Source organism: Schistocerca cancellata, chromosome 2 (assembly GCF_023864275.1).
Source record: "Schistocerca cancellata isolate TAMUIC-IGC-003103 chromosome 2, iqSchCanc2.1, whole genome shotgun sequence".
Taxonomy (NCBI): Eukaryota; Metazoa; Arthropoda; class Insecta; order Orthoptera; family Acrididae; genus Schistocerca; species Schistocerca cancellata.
In genome coordinates, this window is record NC_064627.1 from 666266390 (window position 1) to 666289551 (window position 23162).

At 40.8% G+C, this 23162-nt stretch overlaps 1 protein-coding gene across 2 annotated transcripts in view; it reads right to left on the minus strand.

Annotated features, from left to right (window-relative positions):
- LOC126162372 (sorting nexin-14-like) overlaps nucleotides 1-23162 on the minus strand; it is a 217551-nt gene that overhangs the window by 99266 nt on the left and 95123 nt on the right. For both annotated transcript variants that reach the window (XM_049918827.1, XM_049918828.1), the window contains exons 9-10: nucleotides 20787-20911; nucleotides 4152-4210 (exon numbers count right to left, since the gene is read on the minus strand). In XM_049918827.1, the coding sequence (XP_049774784.1) occupies nucleotides 4152-4210; nucleotides 20787-20911 (184 nt within the window). The remainder of the gene's footprint in view (nucleotides 1-4151; nucleotides 4211-20786; nucleotides 20912-23162) is intronic.

Below are 23162 nucleotides of genomic sequence, written 5' to 3' on the forward strand. Positions count from 1 at the left end.
TTTGTAGTAGCTAACCCGCACTCCTATTTTTTTATTCATTATTAAACCTACTCCTGCATTACCCCTATTTGATTTTGTATTTATAACCCTGTAATCACCTGACCAAAAGTCTTGTTCCTCCTGCCACCGAACTTCACTGATTCCCACTATATCTAACTTTAACCTATCCATTTCCTTTTTTAAATTTTCTAACCTACCTGCCCGATTAAGGGATCTGACATTCCACGCTCCGATCCGTAGAACGCCAGTTTTCTTTCTCCTGATAACGACGTCCTCCTGAGTAGTCCCCGCCCGGAGATCCGAATGGGGGACTATTTTACCTCCGGAATATTTTACCCAAGAGGACGCCATCATCATTTAATCATACAGTAGAGCTGCATGTCCTCGGGAAAAATTACGGCTGTAGTTTCCCCTTGCTTTCAGCCATTCGCAGTACCAGCACAGCAAGGCCGTTTTGGTTAATGTTACAAGGCCAGATCAGTCAATCATCCAGACTGTTGCCCCTGCAACTACTGAAAAGGCTGCTGCCCCTCTTCAGGAACCACATGTTTGTCTGGCCTCTCAACAGATACCCCTCCGTTGTGGTTGCACCTACGGTACGGCCATCTGTATCGCTGAGGCACGCAAGCCTCCCCACCAGCGGCAAGGTCCATGGTTAATGGGGGGATGAATGATTTACTTATCTATAATTAGTTCTGAAACCAAGCAACACTTGACAGAAGAAATACACGTTGCCAATTGAAGGTGTTTTTGAGATCTAAAACTAATTATGTATAAATAAATTATTCACTGAACACAACTGTAAGTAGTAACAATGTTTTTCATATTGCTCTACTTCTAAATATTTGTGGCAATGGCACTATGAAGAAATTGTTCATTAATTTTGCTCCCTCTAAGGAAATCTGTAAAATATTTTACTCGTTACAAGCTGAATAGTATTTGTTAACAAAACTAATAATTATCTATCATGTTGCCCCAATTACGGGACACAATATTTGTTACCTAAAAAATAGAAAGAGCTAAACAAACAGCAACTTAAAATTCTTTATATTATACATAACTGCCACAGAAGTTTGAATAAAAGTAATTCTGCAAGAAAATAAGAAATGGTAGACAGTACAAACAAAGCAATGCAGAAAATTTTCTCTCACGCTTCTGATACAGAAAAATTATAGGACACTGATTTGGGATAGCCAAGTAACTAGTTAGATACTAGTTTAGTTGACAGCTGCAAAGATAATGATTAACAATTAATGAGTAATAAAATGACATTTGGCATACAACAGTGATCAAAACATTTACAACAGTTTTCAAAACATTTAACAAGAAAATTTCTGAAAGTAATGACACACATTTAAAAAGAAAAGTAACAAAGGCTGAAAATATCTTCCACAGAGTATATGTTCACCTCCAGCTGTTACATGCACTTACAAGTGACCTAGCATGTTCTCTATGATGAGGTTCTGTAGCTCTTTCGGCAACTCATCCCATTCTTGAGACATAATTTGACAAAAGCTTGGAGATTCTTTGGGCCATAGTTCCTCAACTCAATACATCCCTGACCTGCCCTCTACTAATCAGATGTAGAAGACTTGTCTGGTCAGTATATGGTACATAACTTCATTTGTGAGAAATTAAACACCCAAGCAGCTCAATGTGCAGATGTTTTTCAGTCCATGAAAATGAAGTTTGTACAAATACCACCTATGAAAAATCTTACATGTGGTTGCAGTACCTCAGAGCTGTAAAACTGAATGATAGCAATACATGTCCAATCACCAATGAAGATATGAAGTATCATTTGCTCATCTAATATGATGTCTTCCTACATCAGAACCCACTCAACAGCAAACTGGTGCTCCTGTGATTTTACTTTTAGAGGCACCACCCAATGTCACTATGGAAACTAAGTAGCTGGTGTAACATTACTGTTGGTCATAATGGTGCCACTACCTAGATGACGCGCATCATCAGAATTGCCCTCTGATGAGGCCACGTCGGACTTCTGCATATAACATGGCCCGTGGCCAGTTGGAGTCCATTGTAATATCATCTGTAGAGCATGTGGCAAGTGTGCTTTTGGTTTGGCTAAGATATTTATATTGTGGAATCTATTTGTCACAAGCAGAACGTTGACATGGTATGGACAGGACTTTGCAAGGAGTGAGTACTACTTTCCCACCAAGCAAATGAGCACAATTCTGCAAAGTGATCGGTGAAGAACAGCTTTATCCCTTCATTTATAGTCCAGTCTTAATTTTGTTCAACCTTATCAGTCCAGCATTGTGAGTGGGACTCATACTGTCAGGTTTTTAGTATTCAGAGCCACTGCTGGGAGCTCCTGACATACAGCGTGCCAAAAAACTAGAACTACTGAGGCAGCTAAAGGATATGCAGATAATTGTATTGCAGGCATCATTGGATTTAAGTGAGAAATTAGTGTCAGGTACGTGTCTTTTTGTGAACTGGTTATTCTTAGTTGCACTGGGCTATTACAAACATTTCATGTGCTTAACAACAGTCTTCAAAGATTGGAAATATGTTTGGGGCACATTCTGTGCTTTTGAGATAGCAAAAACATCATCAAACTCTTGAAATGACATGTTTTGTACATTCAATGCTGTTGAGATGGCATCTGTGTGTGACCCACTTCAAGGCATCCAAAGATCCTATCTTTTGTAGGGGATCATTGCAGCATGACACTGCACTTCACTAACTTATGACACACTGTTTACAAAGAAAGTGCAAACATTATAGATTGAATGCACTGCTTTTCACTACATCTGAATCATAAGTTATTCAAAAAAGGGGGAACCCCTCTGCAATAGAAACAGTACATTCCCATTTATAGAGACATCTTGTGGCTCATTTTTCTCATTTTCCCATTTTCCTCTTTCCTTGATTATGCTTAACTTTTGGAATCATAAGTTATTCAAAAAAGGGGGAACCCCTCTGCAATAGAAACAGTACATTCCCATTTATAGAGACATCTTGTGGCTCATTTTTCTCATTTTCCCATTTTCCTCTTTCCTTGATTATGCTTAACTTTTGGATACTAGAACATGATGGCAGAGAAAAACTATGATCATCATTTACAGTAAGGTAGTGCCAGTTTAGTATAACACAAGAACTGTAAATAAACTGTTCAGTAATTGAATTAACAAGAAACTTTAACGGAGGCCAATTGTTACTGTGAAAGATACAATAAAAGCAGACACTAAAAATATAATGGGAGTAAGCTTTACCAACTATAATGTGCAGATGGTGTGGAGAGAGATTCAACAACTGAAACAGTCTGGCTGGTAGCAATACATTGCTGGACAATGCTTTTTTCTATAACTTGACTGGGCGGAATGCAGAAAATGATTATTGATAGCATGGAAGAAATATACATTTTAATCTCATGTCTCAATTTGTGTTCCTCTGGTAAAAGCAGGTTTTAGATCTGATTTTTTAACTTCTTGTTGAAAAATATTTACTGCTGATTTCAAATTTTTAATGATATATGAATTATGAGAAGCTACGGTATGGAAATTCCAGAATGAGATTTTCACTCTGCAGTGGAGTGTGCACTGATATGAAATTTCCTGGCAGATTAAAACTGTGTGCCGGACCGAGACTCGAACTCGGAACCTTTGCCTTTCGCGGGCAAGTGCTCTACTACTTGAGCACTTGCCCGAGAAAGGCAAAGGTCCCGAGTTCGAGTCTCAGTCCAGCACAGAGTTTTAATCTGCCAGGAAGTTTCATATCAGCACACACTCCACTGCAGAGTGAAAATCTCATTTTGGAAACATCCTCCAGGCTGTGGCTAAGCCATGTCTCTGCAATATCCTTTCTTTCAGGAGTGCTAGTTCTGCATGGTTTGCAGGAGAGCTTCTATAAAGTTTGGAAGGTAGGAGACAAGGTAATGGCAGAAGTAAGGCTGTGAGGATGGGGCGTGAGTCATGCTTGGGTAGCTCAGATGGTAGAGCACTTGCCCCTGCCCGCGAAATGCAAAGGTCCCGAGTTCGAGTCTCGGTCTGGCACACAGTTTTAATCTGCCAGGAAGGTACGGAAATCGTTAACAATGAGAAGATTTATATATTTGTGATGGCAACACTGTCTCCTACAAGCATAGTTTTTATGAAGATGGATGCCATAATTCTACATACCTTGAGCCACTCTTTGAGAAACCACTGGGAAGTCTTTGGCCACACAACAGAACGAAGTACTGAAAAAAAGAGTTATTTTAAATGAATAAGTTGATGATGTCTATATACACTACAATTTGTGAATGTTGCAGCACCATAAAATTACAATCTCAGATTAAATACAGTTGGCCCAGGAATTATGCAAAATACTGAATAGGGAAGCAAATTACAGGTGCAAAATCCATATTGTGGGAGGCACCAAGCACTATTACTTGTTCAGTAGGTGTCATGTCAAGTCAATGAACAGACAACTAAATTATTGTCTTTCCAACTGAAAATTATTCCTCACTTTTCCGTGGAAAATGTGAAATACAGTGAAAAGGTGGGCCATGTAGCGCTCTCTCTCTCTCTCTCTCTCTCTCTCTCTCTCTCTCTCTCTACGACTCTCTCTTTCTTTCAACTATAGCAACTGTTGCTGTGAGTAGCCACAATTTGTATTATCTGTGAACATCCACATAATATCCAATTACATCCAACCCCTCACATCATGTATTGTATAATGTCAGATAATACACATTTTTTAGTACTGCCGATTAGTCTAGGGCTCTTATCAGAGTGGCGTGTTTCATCATGGTTTTATGTAGTAAGTTTGAGAGCATTACAGTACTGCTGATTAAAATTCAGTGGTTGTTTCTGTAAGTAACACATTGTGAATTACAGTCAGGTTTATTGTTAAAATTCAGACAGCATATAATGAAAGAAGAATGGGCAACATATTACTACTTCTCAATATATGCCTCTCAAAATGGTACTGATACGCAAATCATAAAAAAATTTGAAGTAGTCGTATTTGTCATGCTCCTTTTCTGAATGGAATAGGGAAGGGGGTTACATTAGTGGTGCCAAAAGTACATCTCATCACACACTGTTAGATAATTTGTGGAGTAGAGATGTATATGTTAGATTCATGTGCTATCCTACAGTTTCTACTACTTTACTATATGATGTATAAGGCATATTACTCCACCATCATAGAGGAGACGTTAAGAAGTTCAGGAAATGAGCACAAGGTATTGAAGTTAGTGCAATAATAGCATTACCATATCATTACTGAAATGAAGTTCTTAAGTCACCCTTGGTTTCCGAATGTGTGATAATCCTTAGGCACAATGCAACCAAAGTTCAGGGTGAAACTAAATTCCCTTTACAGACTTTGACGACATGTTCCTTACATCAAAAGCAGAAAAAATGTCAGTAAAAATGGGCTCTAAAATGCATACCTTAAGAGCTATGAGCATTGTTCAATAGGAGAGATGTTTTTCTCACTAGCAAAAATGAGTGAGAGCTCATACCGCTTGAAGTACTTTAGAGCTCACGTTTACTGGACAATTTTTTCTTGCTTTGGTCCAGAGCACCTCATGCCATAATATGAAAAGCAAAGAGCTTGTAGTAGAAGAGATGTGTTTCGCAATATTGAACATGAACAAGTGCTTATAGCTCTTAAAGCACGCATTTTACAGCCCATGTTTACTAGACTTCTTTATTATTTCTGTGTAAGGAACCTGTCCTTATAGTCTGTAAAGGGATTTTAGTTACACTCTGTAATGTAACAATTTTGTATAAACCACGTTTTATCACATATGGTAAATGGGAAAAATGAAAAGAAAGGTTTAACTCTATGTCCCTCAGAGTGAAAGACAGTGCAAAAGAGAAGGGACATTCCTATAGACTCTTATCTGATGGACAGAAATAATAACCAATAGGTGCTACTATGTTTCACAAAAATGTGTGTACTTCAAAGAACCAGTGAGATCTTTTATAGGGTATTCCTCAGTTCTGTAGAACTAATTACATCATCGCACGATCACTTATAGAAGTAATACCGGTTCACAAATGATATCTTCTTGCTGAGGTCTTAACAGTGAGGAAGTCTCCAAGTAAGATAAATTCATGCAACAGTGTTCTGTAAATCTCACAACAAATAAATTTCATGGACGTCAAACCAAGCAAGGTGTACATTAACAAAAAGAAGCAACTGTCTGTAGCTTACTCTGTACACGGTATTAATAATGGCTTAGCATTAGACTGCTAAATTCTATTTCTGATTACGTGGTTTAATGACACTGTTTTGAAAAAAGCTTACAATTTATCACATGTTCTTAGCAACAGTTCTTTATCCATTGCTGTTTACTAACTGCATAAACATTTGTGAGCCATCTGATAGCAAATACTTCATACATTGTGATCAGTAGATAACAGACCAAGGAACATGCACACCAGTGTCCTAAACAATGCCAAGCTGGCTAGAGCCATAAGAATAGAAGTCATGCTGCAGTGTTTACGAAGTATGGCCCTTAGCTATTACATCATAATCAGGCTACTACAGGGTGGTACAGAATAACAGGACTGTTTGAAATGAGTAGTGGCAGCCATGGGCAGGTGGCAGCACAGTGGTTCTGTGACAGTTAGCGAGTAAACAGTCCACCATTTCAGTAATCATGGATCACTGGAACGGACAACAGCATGCTTTAGCCATAAAAATGTTTTATAAAAACAATGATAGTTTGATAGTGGCACAGAGGGAGTTTCAACATTTTTGTAATTTAGGACATCATGATGCCATTCCGTCGAAACAACAAATAACTTTGAAGAGACTGGATCTGCCCTCAAGAAGAAACCAACAAGGACGACCAAGAAGAGTGTGTTCTCCAGGGAACATTGATTATATATGTGAGTCTGTCTTACGGAGTCCACGGCATTCAATTCATACGCAAGCAGCAGTGGTTGGAATGTCCCAGGAGAGTGTTCACAGAATTCTACAACTTGATTTAAAATTCCATCCATACAAACTACAGATGGAGCAACAATTGAAGGACAACGATTACCTGTTACGATTAGGATTCTGTCAACCAATGGTAACAAAAATAAACAGTGACAATGAATGTCTAAACAAGTTGTGGATGTCAGATGAAGCACATTTTCATCTCACAGGTTGTGTGAATAAACAGAACTACCATTACTGGGCAAAAAAAAAAATTATAATGACATTCATGAGCAACCTTTACACACTAGTAAAGTGACAGTATGGTGTGGTGTTTCATCATATGGGATTACCGGACACTATTTTTTCGCAAATGAACAGGGAAACACAATAACTGTCAATGCTGATCATTACGTGGAGATGTTACGAACTTTCATTAAACCTGCATTGAACAACTTTCCAAATGTCCAAGAAGCCTGGTTTCAACAGGATGGAGCCACATCACATACTTCATAGCAATCAATGGCATATGTGCAAGAATTGTTCTTCAAAGAATAACATATAGCACAACTTCCTTGGTCTACATTCTCCCTTAACACATCACTCATTCAACATGTCTGGGATGTAATTAGCTGGCAAGTTATGTGTCATGACTGTACAGCAACCATTACTGATGTTTTGTGAACAAACTTACAAACCATACGCACAGAGATGCACAAAAGATATATAGAGGTTCTCTATTATTGCATCCCAAAAAGTGTAGAACTCTAATTAAAGAATGTTTGATCTTTAGAGTCTCAAAGCATTCCTGTAATCCTGATCACTTGTATAAGGAAACAATTTGTTTTTTTTTTTTTTTTTTTTTTTTTTTTTACACTTCATCAGTGTATGATGCTGCTGTTGTCTTCAGTCCTTAGAGTGGTTTGACAAAGCTCTCCATGCTACTCTACCCTGTGAAAGTCTCTTCATCTCCAAATAACTATGCAACCTACACCCTTTCGAACCTGCTTACTATATTCATCTCTTGGTCTCCCTGTACAATTCCCCCCCCCCCCCCCCCACACCAATCCAACACACACACTTCCCTCCAACACTAAATTGGCAACCTCTTGATGTCTCACAATGGGTCCTATTAACTGATCCCTTCTCTTAGTCCAATTTCTTTTCTCCACGTTTCTATTCAGTACCTTCCTCATTGGTACATGATCTAGCCAACTAATACTCAGTTTCTATTCTTTTCTCCCTGAACTGTTTATTGTCCATGTTTCACTTCCATACAAGACTACACTCTAGACAAATACCTTCAGAAAAAACTTCCCCGACACTTAAATCTGTGTTCACTGTTAAAAGATTTCTCATCTTCAGAAACACTGCCAGTCTCTGTTTTATGTCCTCTCTACTTCGGCCATTATCAGTTATTTTACTGTCCAAATAGCAAAACTCATCTATTACTATATATACGCTATAGCTGTAATGAACATTTGTGTTTGGTAAGTCTCATCATCTTTCTTTTTAAATATATTTTTCCCACGTGGAATGTTTCCCTCTATTATATATATATATATATATACCTAAAAACAAAGATGATGTGACTTACCAAATGAAAGTGCTGGCAGGTCGACAGACACACAAACGAACACAAACATACACACAAAATTCAAGCTTTCGCAACAAACTGTTGCCTCATCAGGAAAGAGGGAAGGAGAGGGAAAGACGAAAGGATGTGGGTTTTAAGGGAGAGGGTAAGGAGTCATTCCAGTCCCGGGAGCGGAAAGACTTACCTTATGGGGAAAAAAAGAACGGGTATACATTCGCACACACACACATATCCATCCACACATATACAGACACAAGCAGACATATTTAAAGACAAAGAGTTTGGGCAGAGATGTCAGTCGAGGCAGAAGTGCAGAGGCAAAGATGTTGTTGAATGACAGGTGAGGTATGAGTGGCGGCAACTTGAAATTAGCGGAGATTGAGGCCTGGTGGATAACGGGAAGAGAGGGATATATTGAAGAGCAAGTTCCCATCTCCGGAGTTCGGATAGGTTGGTGTTAGTAGGAAGTATCCAGATAACCCGGACGGTGTAACACTGCGCCAAGATGTGCTGGTCGTGCACCAAGGCATGTTTAGCCACAGGGTGATCCTCATTAACAACAAACACTGTCTGCCTGTGTCCATTCATGCGAATGGACAGTTTGTTGCTGGTCATTCCCACATAGAATGCATCACAGTGTAGGCAGGTCAAATGGTAGATCATGTGGGTGCTTTCACACGGGGCTCTGCCTTTGATTGTGTACACCTTCCGGGTTACAGGGCTGGAGTAGGTGGTGGTGGGAGGGTGCATGGGACAGGTTTTAAACCGGGGGCAGTTACAAGGGTAGGAGCCAGAGGGTAGGGAAGGTGGTTTGGGGATTTCATAGGGATGTACTAAGTGGTTACGAAGGTTAGGTGGACGGCGGAAAGACACTCTTGGTGGAGTGGGGAGGATTTCATGAAGGATGGATCTCATTTCAGGGCAGGATTTGAGGAAGTCGTATCCCTGCTGGAGAGCCACATTCAGAATCTGATCCAGTCCCGGAAAGTATCCTGTCACAAGTGGGGCACTTTTGTGGTTCTTCTGTGGGAGGTTCTGGGTTTGAGAGGATGAGGAAGTGGCTCTGTTTATTTGCTTCTGTACCAGGTCGGGAGGGTAGTTGCGGGATGCGAAAGCTGTTGTCAGGTTGTTGGTGTAATGCTTCAGGGATTCCGGACTGGAGCAGATTCGTTTGCCACGAAGACCTAGGCTGTAGGGAAGGGACCGTTTGATGTGGAATGGGTGGCAGCTGTCGTAATGGAGGTACTGTTGCTTGTTGGTGGGTTTGATGTGGACAGACGTGTGAAGCTGGCCATTGGACAGGTGAAGGTCAACATCAAGGAAAGTGGCATGGGATTTGGAGTAGGACCAGGTGAATCTGATGGAACCAAAGGAGCTGAGGTTGGAGAGGAAATTCTGGAGTTCTTCTTCACTGTGAGTCCAGATCATGAAGATGTCATCAATAAATCTATACCAAACTTTGGGTTGGCAGGCCTGGGTAACCAAGAAGGCTTCCTCTAAGCGACCCATGAATAGGTTGGCATACGAGGGGGCCATCCTGGTACCCATGGCTGTTCCCTTTAATTGTTGGTAAGTCTGGTTTTCAAAAGTGAAGAAGTTGTGGGTCAGGATGAAGCTGGCTAAGGTAATGAGGAAAGAGGTTTTAGGTAGGGTGGCAGGTGATCGGCGTGAAAGGAAGTGCTCCATCGCAGCGAGGCCCTGGAGACGAGAAAGACACCAACCACTTTCTCGAATGCCTGGAATCCTTACCCAATCCGTTACCCCCAGAAACCATCCTTGTAACCATTGATGCCACTTCCTTATACACAAATATCCCACACGTCCAGGGCCTCGCTGCGATGGAGCACTTCCTTTCACGCCAATCACCTGCCACCCTACCTAAAACCTCTTTCCTCATTACCTTAGCCAGCTTCATCCTGACCCACAACTTCTTCACTTTTGAAAACCAGACATACCAACAATTAAAGGGAACAGCCATGGGTACCAGGATGGCCCCCTTGTATGCCAACCTATTCATGGGTCGCTTAGAGGAAGCCTTCTTGGTTACCCAGGCCTGCCAACCCAAAGTTTGGTACAGATTTATTGATGACATCTTCATGATCTGGACTCACAGTGAAGAAGAACTCCAGAATTTCCTCTCCAACCTCAACTCCTTTGGTTCCATCAGATTCACCTGGTCCTACTCCAAATCCCATGCCACTTTCCTTGATGTTGACCTTCACCTGTCCAATGGCCAGCTTCACACGTCTGTCCACATCAAACCCACCAACAAGCAACAGTACCTCCATTACGACAGCTGCCACCCATTCCACATCAAACGGTCCCTTCCCTACAGCCTAGGTCTTCGTGGCAAACGAATCTGCTCCAGTCCGGAATCCCTGAAGCATTACACTAACAACCTGACAACAGCTTTCGCATCCCGCAACTACCCTCCCGACCTGGTACAGAAGCAAATAAACAGAGCCACTTCCTCATCCTCTCAAACCCAGAACTTCCCACAGAAGAACCACAAAAGTGCCCCACTTGTGACAGGATACTTTCCGGGACTGGATCAGATTCTGAATGTGGCTCTCCAGCAGGGATACGACTTCCTCAAATCCTGCCCTGAAATGAGATCCATCCTTCATGAAATCCTCCCCACTCCACCAAGAGTGTCTTTCCGCCGTCCACCTAACCTTCGTAACCTCTTAGTACATCCCTATGAAATCCCCAAACCACCTTCCCTACCCTCTGGCTCCTACCCTTGTAACCGCCCCCGGTTTAAAACCTGTCCCATGCACCCTCCCACCACCACCTACTCCAGCCCTGTAACCCGGAAGGTGTACACAATCAAAGGCAGAGCCACGTGTGAAAGCACCCACGTGATCTACCAACTGACCTGCCTACACTGTGATGCATTCTATGTGGGAATGACCAGCAACAAACTGTCCATTCGCATGAATGGACACAGGCAGACAGTGTTTGTTGTTAATGAGGATCACCCTGTGGCTAAACATGCCTTGGTGCACGACCAGCACATCTTGGCGCAGTGTTACACCGTCCGGGTTATCTGGATACTTCCTACTAACACCAACCTATCCGAACTCCGGAGATGGGAACTTGCCCTTCAATATATCCCTCTCTTCCCGTTATCCACCAGGCCTCAATCTCCGCTAATTTCAAGTTGCCGCCACTCATACCTCACCTGTCATTCAACAACATCTTTGCCTCTGCACTTCTGCCTCGACTGACATCTCTGCCCAAACTCTTTGTCTTTAAATATGTCTGCTTGTGTCTGTATATGTGTGGATGGATATGTGTGTGTGTGCGAGTGTATACCCGTTCTTTTTTCCCCATAAGGTAAGTCTTTCCGCTCCCGGGACTGGAATGACTCCTTACCCTCTCCCTTAAAACCCACATCCTTTCGTCTTTCCCTCTCCTTCCCTCTTTCCTGATGAGGCAACAGTTTGTTGCGAAAGCTTGAATTTTGTGTGTATGTTTGTGTTCGTTTGTGTGTCTGTCGACCTGCCAGCACTTTCATTTGGTAAGTCACATCATCTTTGTTTTTAGGTATATTTTTCCTTCATGGAATGTTTTCTTCTATTATAACTATATATATATATATATATATCTCTGTGTGTGTGTCATCAGAGCCAGGCTTAGGTTATTAATATGTCACTATGGCCACCAAACATTGTTTCCAAACTTAGCAGAGGTTTCTCATGACAGTGTGGGACAAGTACCCCTGGTGGAGAGGATAAAGTGCAGAGTTTGAATTAACCCCAATTTTAAGGAGTTTTTTTTTTTTTTCATGTGTAGCACAACATATTTCAGAGATTTATTTCCATTATCAAGTACTGTGGGAGTTCAGATAAGTGTTGGATGTGGGGTGTGCTTGTGTATTGTTCTGCCTACACTTCCCTGAAGTTGCCTTTTTACGTCCTCCAGATGACTGCTGGGAAAGAGGGGTGGAACGAAATACACAAGCATACATCACACCCTTTACTTACATAAACTCCCGCAGCACATGAAAATGGGAATATTTCTGAAATGCATCATGCTACACATGCTGTCTTATTATTTAAATCATATCTGACTCAGCTGAAGGCTTCCTAAAATCATCATTTATGACTGATCTGATTAGTTCAGAGAGGTTACTGAGATGATTTCCTTTTCTAATTTTTTACAAGGTAATATACACAATGAAAAATTGGCATGCTACAACTGTCTGCCAGTGTGTGACACGACACTAGATTCTGGGCTTTCAGGATCAGTACCTTATCTCTAGTGATGATACTGCGTTGATATTTTGACTAAGAAAAGACACTGTAAATACTATACACTTCAACATGATTTGTGTGAACAAAATTAGATTTTAGATTAGAAAGTGTTTCTAAGAAACAACGATAATCTCTTGTTACTAAGTAAATTCAACATTTGTAAACTTTTTATGAAGGACTGTACTGCAAGAGACAATTCAGGTGGCAACTACTTGATGTCTCCTGGGAAAAAATTTATGTAGACATATACACTTCAGTGTGATGGGAAACTGCTTCATAATAAGTGCAACATACTGGAGAGAACAAAATAAAGTGCACTGTAAGGGAAAATAAAGTGCACTGTAAGGGAACAGAATTACACAAAATTTTAAATATAGAAATTATTTAACAACACTGCACCTTCCCTTATGGTGCCTGGGAAAAAAGACAACAAAATCATATAAAAAAATAACTTGGTGAGATGCATTGTGAAGCAATGGAAGGAAGATTAAAAGTTTAATGTCCGATCAACAATGAGGTCATTAGGCAGGTGGACATGCCCATATTAAGGAAGGTTGGGGAAGGAGATCAGTCACACTCTTTCAAATAACCATCCCAGCATTTGCCTTAAGTGATTTAGGGAAATCATGGAAAACAAATCAGGATGGCCGGATTCAGATTTGAACTGTTGTCCTTCCAAATACAGGGTGTATACGGGGACAAGGAAAAAAAATTCCCGGATTATTCCCGGATTTCTCCCGGATATCCCGTTTAAAAAATATGCTTTTTACCGGGCGAAAATACACTTTTTCTGTGCTAAGTGACAGTAGGTTTTCCATAGATTTTCCCTCAGAACTGTAAAACTTATCAATCCTTTGAATGGTTAACGTTTTATACAATCGCGCAGAACTTCCCGGAAAAAAAAGAAAAGACGGGGCAGAGAAGTTTTGGAGAGACTTTTAATTAAAAAAAAAAAAAGAGAGAAGTTTTGGAAAGACCTTTGATCTGCAGCAACATATACGCTGCATATTTTCGTATTACGAAAGTATTAATTCGAATTGCACCAAACACAGAGCGTTAGTTTCCGGAGCGTTGAAACGGAGGTTGCGATGTCCTTTTGTAAGCGAGTCATATCTCAAGCCACGAGATCCCGCCAGCCGATGACAGCAGCTATTCAGAGCATAGGACACGTGTTATAGTCAGCCAATAGCAAGATCATTGGTCACATTGCGCGAACACGCAAGAGGAAAAGTTAACGGTTTACATTAATGTACACAGTACCGTATATCTACAAGAAAAGCTAAGCTTTCACATATAATTTTGGTCCCTAAGATTAACACGCTACAACAGAAGCTAAGTTTTCAAATGTAATTTTTTTTTTTTTTTTTTTTTTTTTTTTGCGTGTGTTATACTTTAAGATACATCACACAAATGTGCCAGTAAATTTAAAATTCTGACATAAATGTCTCGGCTCGAAATTCTTGTAAGTGGCTGGTCCTCAAACTGTTCAGTTTCGAATGCTCTGATTTAGATATCCATCCCACTTTCTCACTCGTAACATAATTCATCTTGCGTAAAAAGAAATTTACTTTGAAAGTAACGCTTTTCTAACCACCGTTCGCAATACTATCCGGAGACTGTTAGAAATAGATTCGATTTACCAGTTACCAGAGAGCGCCAGAAAAACAGGCAGCGTGTGCACTGTATTGGTGTAGGAAGCCCGCATGTTCGTGTGTATTAAGCTTGTCAGTGTGGTTTTTGGGATGTAAATTTTCTTGGAGTACCAGTACTCTGCGATCTCATTTTTGGTTCTTTATTATGGCAAAATGCCATATATGGCAGAAGATGATAACGTGCACTTGAAATTAGCTTCGATTGGAACTAGGCAATACTGTAGAATGAAACACTTCATTTCAAATAAAATGACTGCCTCAGCGGAAAGATTAATAAAGCCAAACTTCTTTAGTATACTTGCAAAATTAACTTCACTGTTCTGCTATGCGATTAATGCTTGACTGCTACAAACTTGGAAATAAAATAAAATCAGAAAACTGAAATTAATAATATATTTTTGCCCTCCGTAATTATGTGAATGTATTTTAATTCACTTGATAACTTCCGGCCAAAGAAATCCGTTTTGTTTTCATTTGATGTGGGAGCTGTACACGAAGAGAAGCAGCGAAATCACTTAACGCAAACACGGGTCACGTGGAGAACCCCCTCCCCAATACAACTCTGTGCAAGCGTGAATCTGGCAGCTAGGGCGCGGGAGAAAAATTTTTCTCGTTTGCATCTGGCTCCTTGCTGCTACTACCGATACAGCTAACAGCCAAACTTCAAGTAGCAGGAGAAGGTACTGCTTATACGCGAGTCAAATGCGCATGCGTAACAGACCGCTGGCAATTGGTCAAACGAACCCTACGTGGGCGGCCGCGGTGGTCTAGCGGTTCTGGCGCTGCAGTCCGGAACCGCGGGACTGCTACGGTTGCAGCTTTGAATCCTGCCTCGGGCATGGGTGTGTGTGCTGTCCTTAGGTTAGTTCGGTTTAAGTAGTTCTAAGTTCTAGGGGACTTATGACCTAAGATGTTGAGTCCCATAGTGCTCAGAGCCATCTGAACCATTTTGAACGTTACGTGAACAGTTGTGACGTCATGCTCATAGCAAGCCGTTTATTGTTACGAAGAATTACAGTCTGCGCCCTACGGCCTTTGACATATTTTTGCTATTTGCAGACGCTTGTGCGTGCATGGTGTTTTGTTGTTGTAAATTGCACATTTCCTTTGCCACTAAAGTTTTATTTTTTTCCCTCTCGTTTATATTTTCTTGCTGCAGTATCATTCTCCAGTAGCAGGATACAATAACAATCTTTGCTAGAGAATCAATTCTGCAGTCAAAATTACAAAAATTTAACTGTTGGCAGGGCAAGAATATACTTCACATCATTTGACATTCAAAGCTACTGTGGAAAGACTATGAAGTACTGGAAATTTGGAAGTATGTATTTTCTGTTTGTGTTATTATTTTCTCAAGGGTATTATGTACATATAGTAAAGTGTTTTATCTTATATGCACAGGTAATCCACTCTTGATAGAGCTCTTGATTCTGAAGAGGACAATTTGATACTGTATGAAATGGACTTATCCACTAGCATTAGTGATGTCACAATAGTAAATGACACATGTCACACATTCATGTGGCACATAGTTTGTGAACAGCAGCTATACCCATTCCATCTGTAGAAAGTCCAGGCACATAAGAAAATATCACCTATGAACAGTACAGCTTTCCCGTAACGCAACTTAAAAATTTCCCCCACTCTTTCTGTAATATTTGAAGGTAATGTTGAATGATGAGAAAGCAAAGTTCTAAAAAATGCAAAGTTAAGAAAAATATAATACACTCCTGGAAATGGAAAAAAGAACACATTGACACCGGTGTGTCAGACCCACCATACTTGCTCCGGACACTGCGAGAGGGCTGTACAAGCAATGATCACACGCACGGCACAGCAGACACACCAGGAACCGCGGTGTTGGCCGTCGAATGGCGCTAGCTGCGCAGCATTTGTGCACCGCCGCCGTCAGTGTCAGCCAGTTTGCCGTGGCATACGGAGCTCCATCGCAGTCTTTAACACTGGTAGCATGCCGCGACAGCGTGGACGTGAACCGTATGTGCAGTTGACGGACTTTGAGCGAGGGCGTATAGTGGGCATGCGGGAGGCCGGGTGGACGTACCGCCGAATTGCTCAACACGTGGGGCGTGAGGTCTCCACAGTACATCGATGTTGTCGCCAGTGGTCGGCGGAAGGTGCACGTGCCCGTCGACCTGGCACCGGACCGCAGCGACGCACGGATGCACGCCAAGACCGTAGGATCCTACGCAGTGCCGTAGGGGACCGCACCGCCACTTCCCAGCAAATTAGGGACACTGTTGCTCCTGGGGTATCGGCGAGGACCATTCGCAACCGTCTCCATGAAGCTGGGCTACGGTCCCGCACACCGTTAGGCCATCTTCCGCTCACGCCCCAACATCGTGCAGCCCGCCTCCAGTGGTGTCGCGACAGGCGTGAATGGAGGGACGAATGGAGACGTGTCGTCTTCAGCGATGAGAGTCGCTTCTGCCTTGGTGCCAATGATGGTCGTATGCGTGTTTGGCGCCGTGCAGGTGAGCGCCACAATCAGGACTGCATACGACCGAGGCACACAGGGCCAACACCCGGCATCATGGTGTGGGGAGCGATCTCCTACACTGGCCGTACACCACTGGTGATCGTCGAGGGGACACTGAATAGTGCACGGTACATCCAAACCGTCATCGAACCCATCGTTCTACCATTCCTAGACCGGCAAGGGAACTTGCTGTTCCAACAGGACAATGCACGTCCGCATGTATCCCGTGCCACCCAACGTGCTCTAGAAGGTGTAAGTCAACTACCCTGGCCAGCAAGATCTCCGGATCTGTCCCCCATTGAGCATGTTTGGGACTGGATGAAGCATCATCTCACGCGGTCTGCACGTCCAGCACGAACGCTGGTCCAACTGAGGCGCCAGGTGGAAATGGCATGGCAAGCCGTTCCACAGGACTACATCCAGCATCTCTACGATCGTCTCCATGGGAGAATAGCAGCCTGCATTGCTGCGAAAGGTGGATATACACTGTACTAGTGCCGACATTGTGCATGCTCTGTTGCCTGTGTCTATGTGCCTGTGGTTCTGTCAGTGTGATCATGTGATGTATCTGACCCCAGGAATGTGTCAATAAAGTTTCCCCTTCCTGGGACAATGAATTCACGGTGTTCTTATTTCAATTTCCAGGAGTGTACTTCAGAGGCTTCTGACTGATGCAGACCAAAATTATTCCATGATCACACTAAAATAGTTTTCACGATTGTTCTAAATTATTTTTACATTACCCTCTTTTTTGGTATGATAATCCCATAAATACAATGGCAGCTTTTTTTGAAAAGCTAAACAAGATGTAGGGGACAGTTAGGTTAACTGGACCACTTTTGCTTTAAAATTGATCTGAATCATTATCTATGTAACTTACCTCCATAAAATTTCATAGGAAGTCAAGGTTACAAGTTTTCTTTACAATGAGATGTTCAAGGACCGTGTAGTACTTTCAAATTTTGTGAAATCTGAACTAATTAACTCTTTTGCAAAGTGGCCACTTAACCTAACTGGTAAGATTAACTAATCCAGGTAGAAAAATCACTGAAAATTCACTTAGAAATTTTAATTTTAACTTCAGAACACTGTAAAGGTGTATTGCAAAAACATTTAAATGTTAGTTGTTGATACATCAAATACAACTAATCAAAATTTTAAATAATAACAGTCTTAGTAAAGGCTGTATTCAGACACATCAATGTTGAAATAAATCATGTCTTCAAATCTTTGGCATAAGTGTTTAAGCAGATTAGGAAGTTTTGTAATAATATCAGCAGTGCTAACAAATGCATTTTCATCCACTATGGAAAATCTATTCGAAGGTATGTATTGGGAATTTGTGGCAAGTTCCTATGGGACCAAACTGCGAAGGTCATCAGTCCCTAGGCTTACACACTACTTCATCTAACTTAAACTAACCTACGCTAAGGACAACACCACACACACCCATGCCCCAAAGAGGACTCGAACCTCCGCGGAATCCATGGCAAGGCGCCTCAGACCACTCAGCTACCCAGCGTGGCTCAAAGGTATGTGCTGCTTACAGATAGTCACTTGAACATCTGAATGAAGAGACTACTGTTGTGAAGAAGTCTCTTCACAGCAGTTATAAAGTTGTAACCTTAGTCTTTTCTTACTCCATGCACTTTTAACAATTATGAAGTCACTGTCTTTAATCCTCAAAAAATTCTTATCTGCTTCAATGTCTTTGTGCCAAGAGCAGTCAGATTCTTCTGATACCCAAGAGTGCATTTTCATCGGACAACAAATCTGATTCTTCTAGAGTAGATTTCTTATTTTTATTTTTATTTTTTATTTTATTTATTTTTTTATTTATTTCCTAACAAAGGCCTCTTCATCCACGTGGGCCATAACAGGTGAAATTACAAGGATAAGAGTTCTCCTTTCTTTCAGCCATGATTATCTCTTTCAAGGGGAACCACACTGCGGGAAGCAAGGCTTCAGGAAGCACAAATAATTCTGTTTGGAGATTTTTTCATGAGGACAAGAAGAAAAGAGTTTATGAACCAAGGTACCAGAAACTGAAGGAACTGGATCACAGAAGGTGCCAGACAGGATGGAGGAACTGGACCTGGAACTGTGGTAGGGAAATTAATATTTTCCTAAACAATTCCTTCCTTCTCAGATTGCTCAAAAGACCAGTCTGTCACAGACGAACAGAAAATCTGCTTCACCAAATGTTTCATCATAGAGAGGCATTATTCCTACAGGTTAGTGAACTTTGCTGATATTAGAGGAAGTTGAAGCACATGGAAATGTTTCACGCACTAAGCCTGAAACGTCATTGATACAAAGTGCCTGAGCAGGATGATTTAGTAGCCACCTATCACAAGCTCAGCCATTTTCTTTGGAGAATATTATTTCTCTTATTGACATGTGGCTTTCGGGATTGTCAATGATGAGCTGTTTTGACTTTTCTTTGCTTGGTCATTCGTGTTCAACAAACTGTGCCAATCCATCCATAAATATGCCTCCAGTCATCCATCCTGAGGTGTGAGCTCTCCCTGCACTTTCAGAAGAGCTGTTGTGGAACATATGATCTTGAAACTGGATACATGGGAAGACAAGAAATCGAGGAACTACTTTTCCAGTGCTTCTGATAATGCCACACATGGTTTCAAGTGTGCCTCTCTCTGCTGAAGTTATCTTCCTCACTTGCTTCTAGCCACATGGAGACACTATCCTCCCAGCTTCTGTACCATTGTGAGGCTTCTTTCAAATTGATATAAAATTTACCAAAATTTGACATATTGAAACTAGTTGTATGATGCAGACTAGTAAGATATTATGCCTCCCATAAAAAAATGAAGCCATTCCTTACCAACCATTTTCTTCTTGCCAGTTTGGCAGAAGTTCCCTCTTGTTAGTTGCCGCAAATTCATATGCTAACTTCCTTGTAAGTGTGAAAGATAAACCACAATGCATACCAGCAACTTCTTTAATGAACAAAAACAAGTTCTTCTGCTGGTGTGAACAACTTTTTGTATCCATTTCAAGGCCTAAAGTTTACTTCATACTGACCAATACATTGCTGAGAACATGTTTTTAGCATTATTTGACGAATTTGAAACTGATTAGATGCTGCATGAATATTAGTTCCTTCTTGGATATCTTCCACTGATAGTTTCAAATCTTCCATTGAATATGATCAGTGGTTGGTCGTGTGATTATGAGCTCATGACATCTGAAAGAAAAACTTATAATTCAACAAACATATGTCTACAGTACACTTCATCACAATTTGTACAAAGTATGATGCAAAATGCTTCTGGAACTAAATTTTTTTTTAAATTATCAAAGTCAATTATTACATTGGGATTAAATGGGCCAGTCCACACAACCTTAATCGAACCACATAATTTTTCTTTCTAAGTCACTAAAACAATTGCTTAAAATGGGTTAATAAAAATCAAAACAATCTGCTGTATAGAGCAAACACTTAAATTTTTTGTGGCTTTTCCAGTACTTTTCTTGAAATAACAAATAAACAATAAACAGAATGAGTGGGACAACAGTTTCTGGCCTCTGGAAATGAACAAAGCCACTTAAGACAATTGCTTGTTGCTTTTCAACTGTTTCTAATAGTGTATGTTGTATGCTCCAAGAAGTTTCTTGAGCCATCTGGTGGAAGACAGAGGAAACAACTTCCCCTACAATATACATAATTCTTGCGTAGCAACATTTTCTGTGCAAAGGGGGGGGGGGGGGGGGGTGGCTAAGCAAGCAAGGAGAGGGGGGGGGGGAGGAGGGGTGCAAGAAAGAGAAAGAGAGAGAGAGAGAGAAGATTATTTTTACATATAATGCAGAGATATGCACACACTTTATTTGTAACAATAGTAACATACAGATCATTGCCTCACACTTACATCATCACTCTGATGGAAAAGTGGGCCCAATGTGTTCTCCAAATGACTGTATGCAAATTCATATGCCTGAAAAAGAGGTGGTGTTGTGCGTAGTTTAACAATATTTCGTGCTGGCTCTTGTAGAACTGCAACATAAAATACCATATGCTACAAAAAGATATTTAAATGTACAGTGCTGTAATAGTTTCATAAATGTATAATTCAACAAGAAACTAAAAACAGTTATGACTGTGCATGTTTCACCCCAACATTTCTCTCAACAAAAGCCTGTTCCTCTTTTTAGACTTTTTTGTTTTCATATTTTAATTCTAATAATAACTATTGATACACAAAAATTAATACAAAAATGCAGAACAAACACATCTGAATTACAAAACAAAATAACAGAAAAACAACACAAGTTTGAGTGAGCACACAAAGCTCACTGAAGAGTAATTCCCTGAAAAGTATTGAGAAGTCAAGCTTGAAGTCATTAAACTGAAATGTACATGACTGAATTAGCAAGGCCAGCTTCCTTTAGCGGGTGAATGATGTTTCATTCTTTGAAAATATGTTTCAAAATGTTACTTGTACATCTACATCCATACTACTCAACCAACCATACAATCATGGCAGAGGGTATCTTGTACTACTGCTGCTCATTCGCTCTCCTGTTCCACACACAAATGGAGCAAGAGAAAAATAACAATCTCTCACCTCTGTACCAGCCCTATTCCTTGTATTTTGTCTTTGTGGTTCTTACACATGATGTATGTTGATGGCAGTACAATTGTTCTACAGTCCATCACAAATGTAAGTGCTTTAAACATTTGCAGTAATACGTAGCAAAAAGAATGTCTCCTTCACTCCAGGGATTCCAATTAGAGTTCATGGAGCATTTCTGTAAAACTCGCATGTTGATCGAACCTACTGGCAACAAATCTAGCAACATGCCTTTGAATTGCTTCAATATCTTTCATTAAACCGACCTAGTGGCGATCCCAAACATTTGAGAAGTACTCAAGAATTGGTTGCACAAGTAGTCTGTACAGAGTCTCCTTTGCAGATGAGCTACACTTTCCTAAAATTTTCCTCCTAAACTGAAATCTCTATCATTCACCTATCTACAACTTACCATAAGTGGTCATTCCATTTCATGTTGCTGCACAACATTGCACCTACATATTTAACAGATGTGACTGTGTCAAGCAGCATATAAATAACACTGTAGTAGAACGTGATTGATTTTCTTACTCGTCTGTATTAACTCACTTTTCTACACATAGAGAAAGTTGCCATTCATTGTGCCAAATACAAGTTACGAGCCGGCCGGTGTGGCCGTGCAGTTAAAGGTGCTTCAGTCTGGAACCGCATGACTGCTACGGTCGCAGGTTCGAATCCTGCCTCGGGCATGGATGTGTGTGATGTCCTTAGGTTAGTTAGGTTTAAATAGTTCTAAGTTCTAGGGGACTGATGACCACTGATGTTAAGTCCCATAGTGCTCAGAGCCATTTGAACCAATTTTACAAGTTACGTATCCCTCTACAGTCACTCAACTACTCTGCAGAATCGACAACAAACAGTCGTAGTTTGCTGCTTATCCTATGTATCATATTGTTTATGTATACAGAGACCAAGACCTGTCCTATCAAAATCCCTGGCTACTCCTGGCAGTAAATTTTTCTATGTTGAACATTCACCAGTCAGGGCAATGTAATGGGTTCTAGTAGTTAAAAAGTTTTTGAGCCATTCACATACCTAGTCCGTATGCTTGGAACTTTCTTAGCAGTCTGCAGTGTGGCACTGTATCTAGTGCTTTCTGGAAGTCTAGAAATATGGAAACTGTCTGTTCGCCCTTCATCTGCACGTTCATTTTTATCCAGTCACTTGTGACTTTGTGGTGGGCATGAGGTTTGTGATAAAGGAAAGTTAAGTAAGGAGCCACAGCCAATGCCTCTATGAAACTGAACTACAATTCCATCTGGTACTAGCCACTTGTTTGTTTTCAGCTCTTTCAGTTGTTTTTCAATGTGAGGGATGCCTATTTCGATGTCCTCCAAACAGGAGTTTGTGCAGTAGCATATGGTAGTGTGTCTATATGATTCTCCTGTGTGAATGATTTTTTTTAACATAAAATTTAAAACCTCAGCTTTTCTTTTGCCGGTCAAGAAGTGCCTGAATAGAAATCTTCAACCCACCTGGTGATTTTTACACAAGACGAATTAGTACACAGCAAGCTCATGGAATAAATTACCTCACCCAGCAGGTCAACCCAAGGAACAGACTCAAACAATTCAACTACAAAATTATATGGGTGTATACAAACAAAATCTTCTCATCATAATCGTATGTGTAATTCTTGTAAAATGCATAAAAATGTATTTTTTATTTGATGTG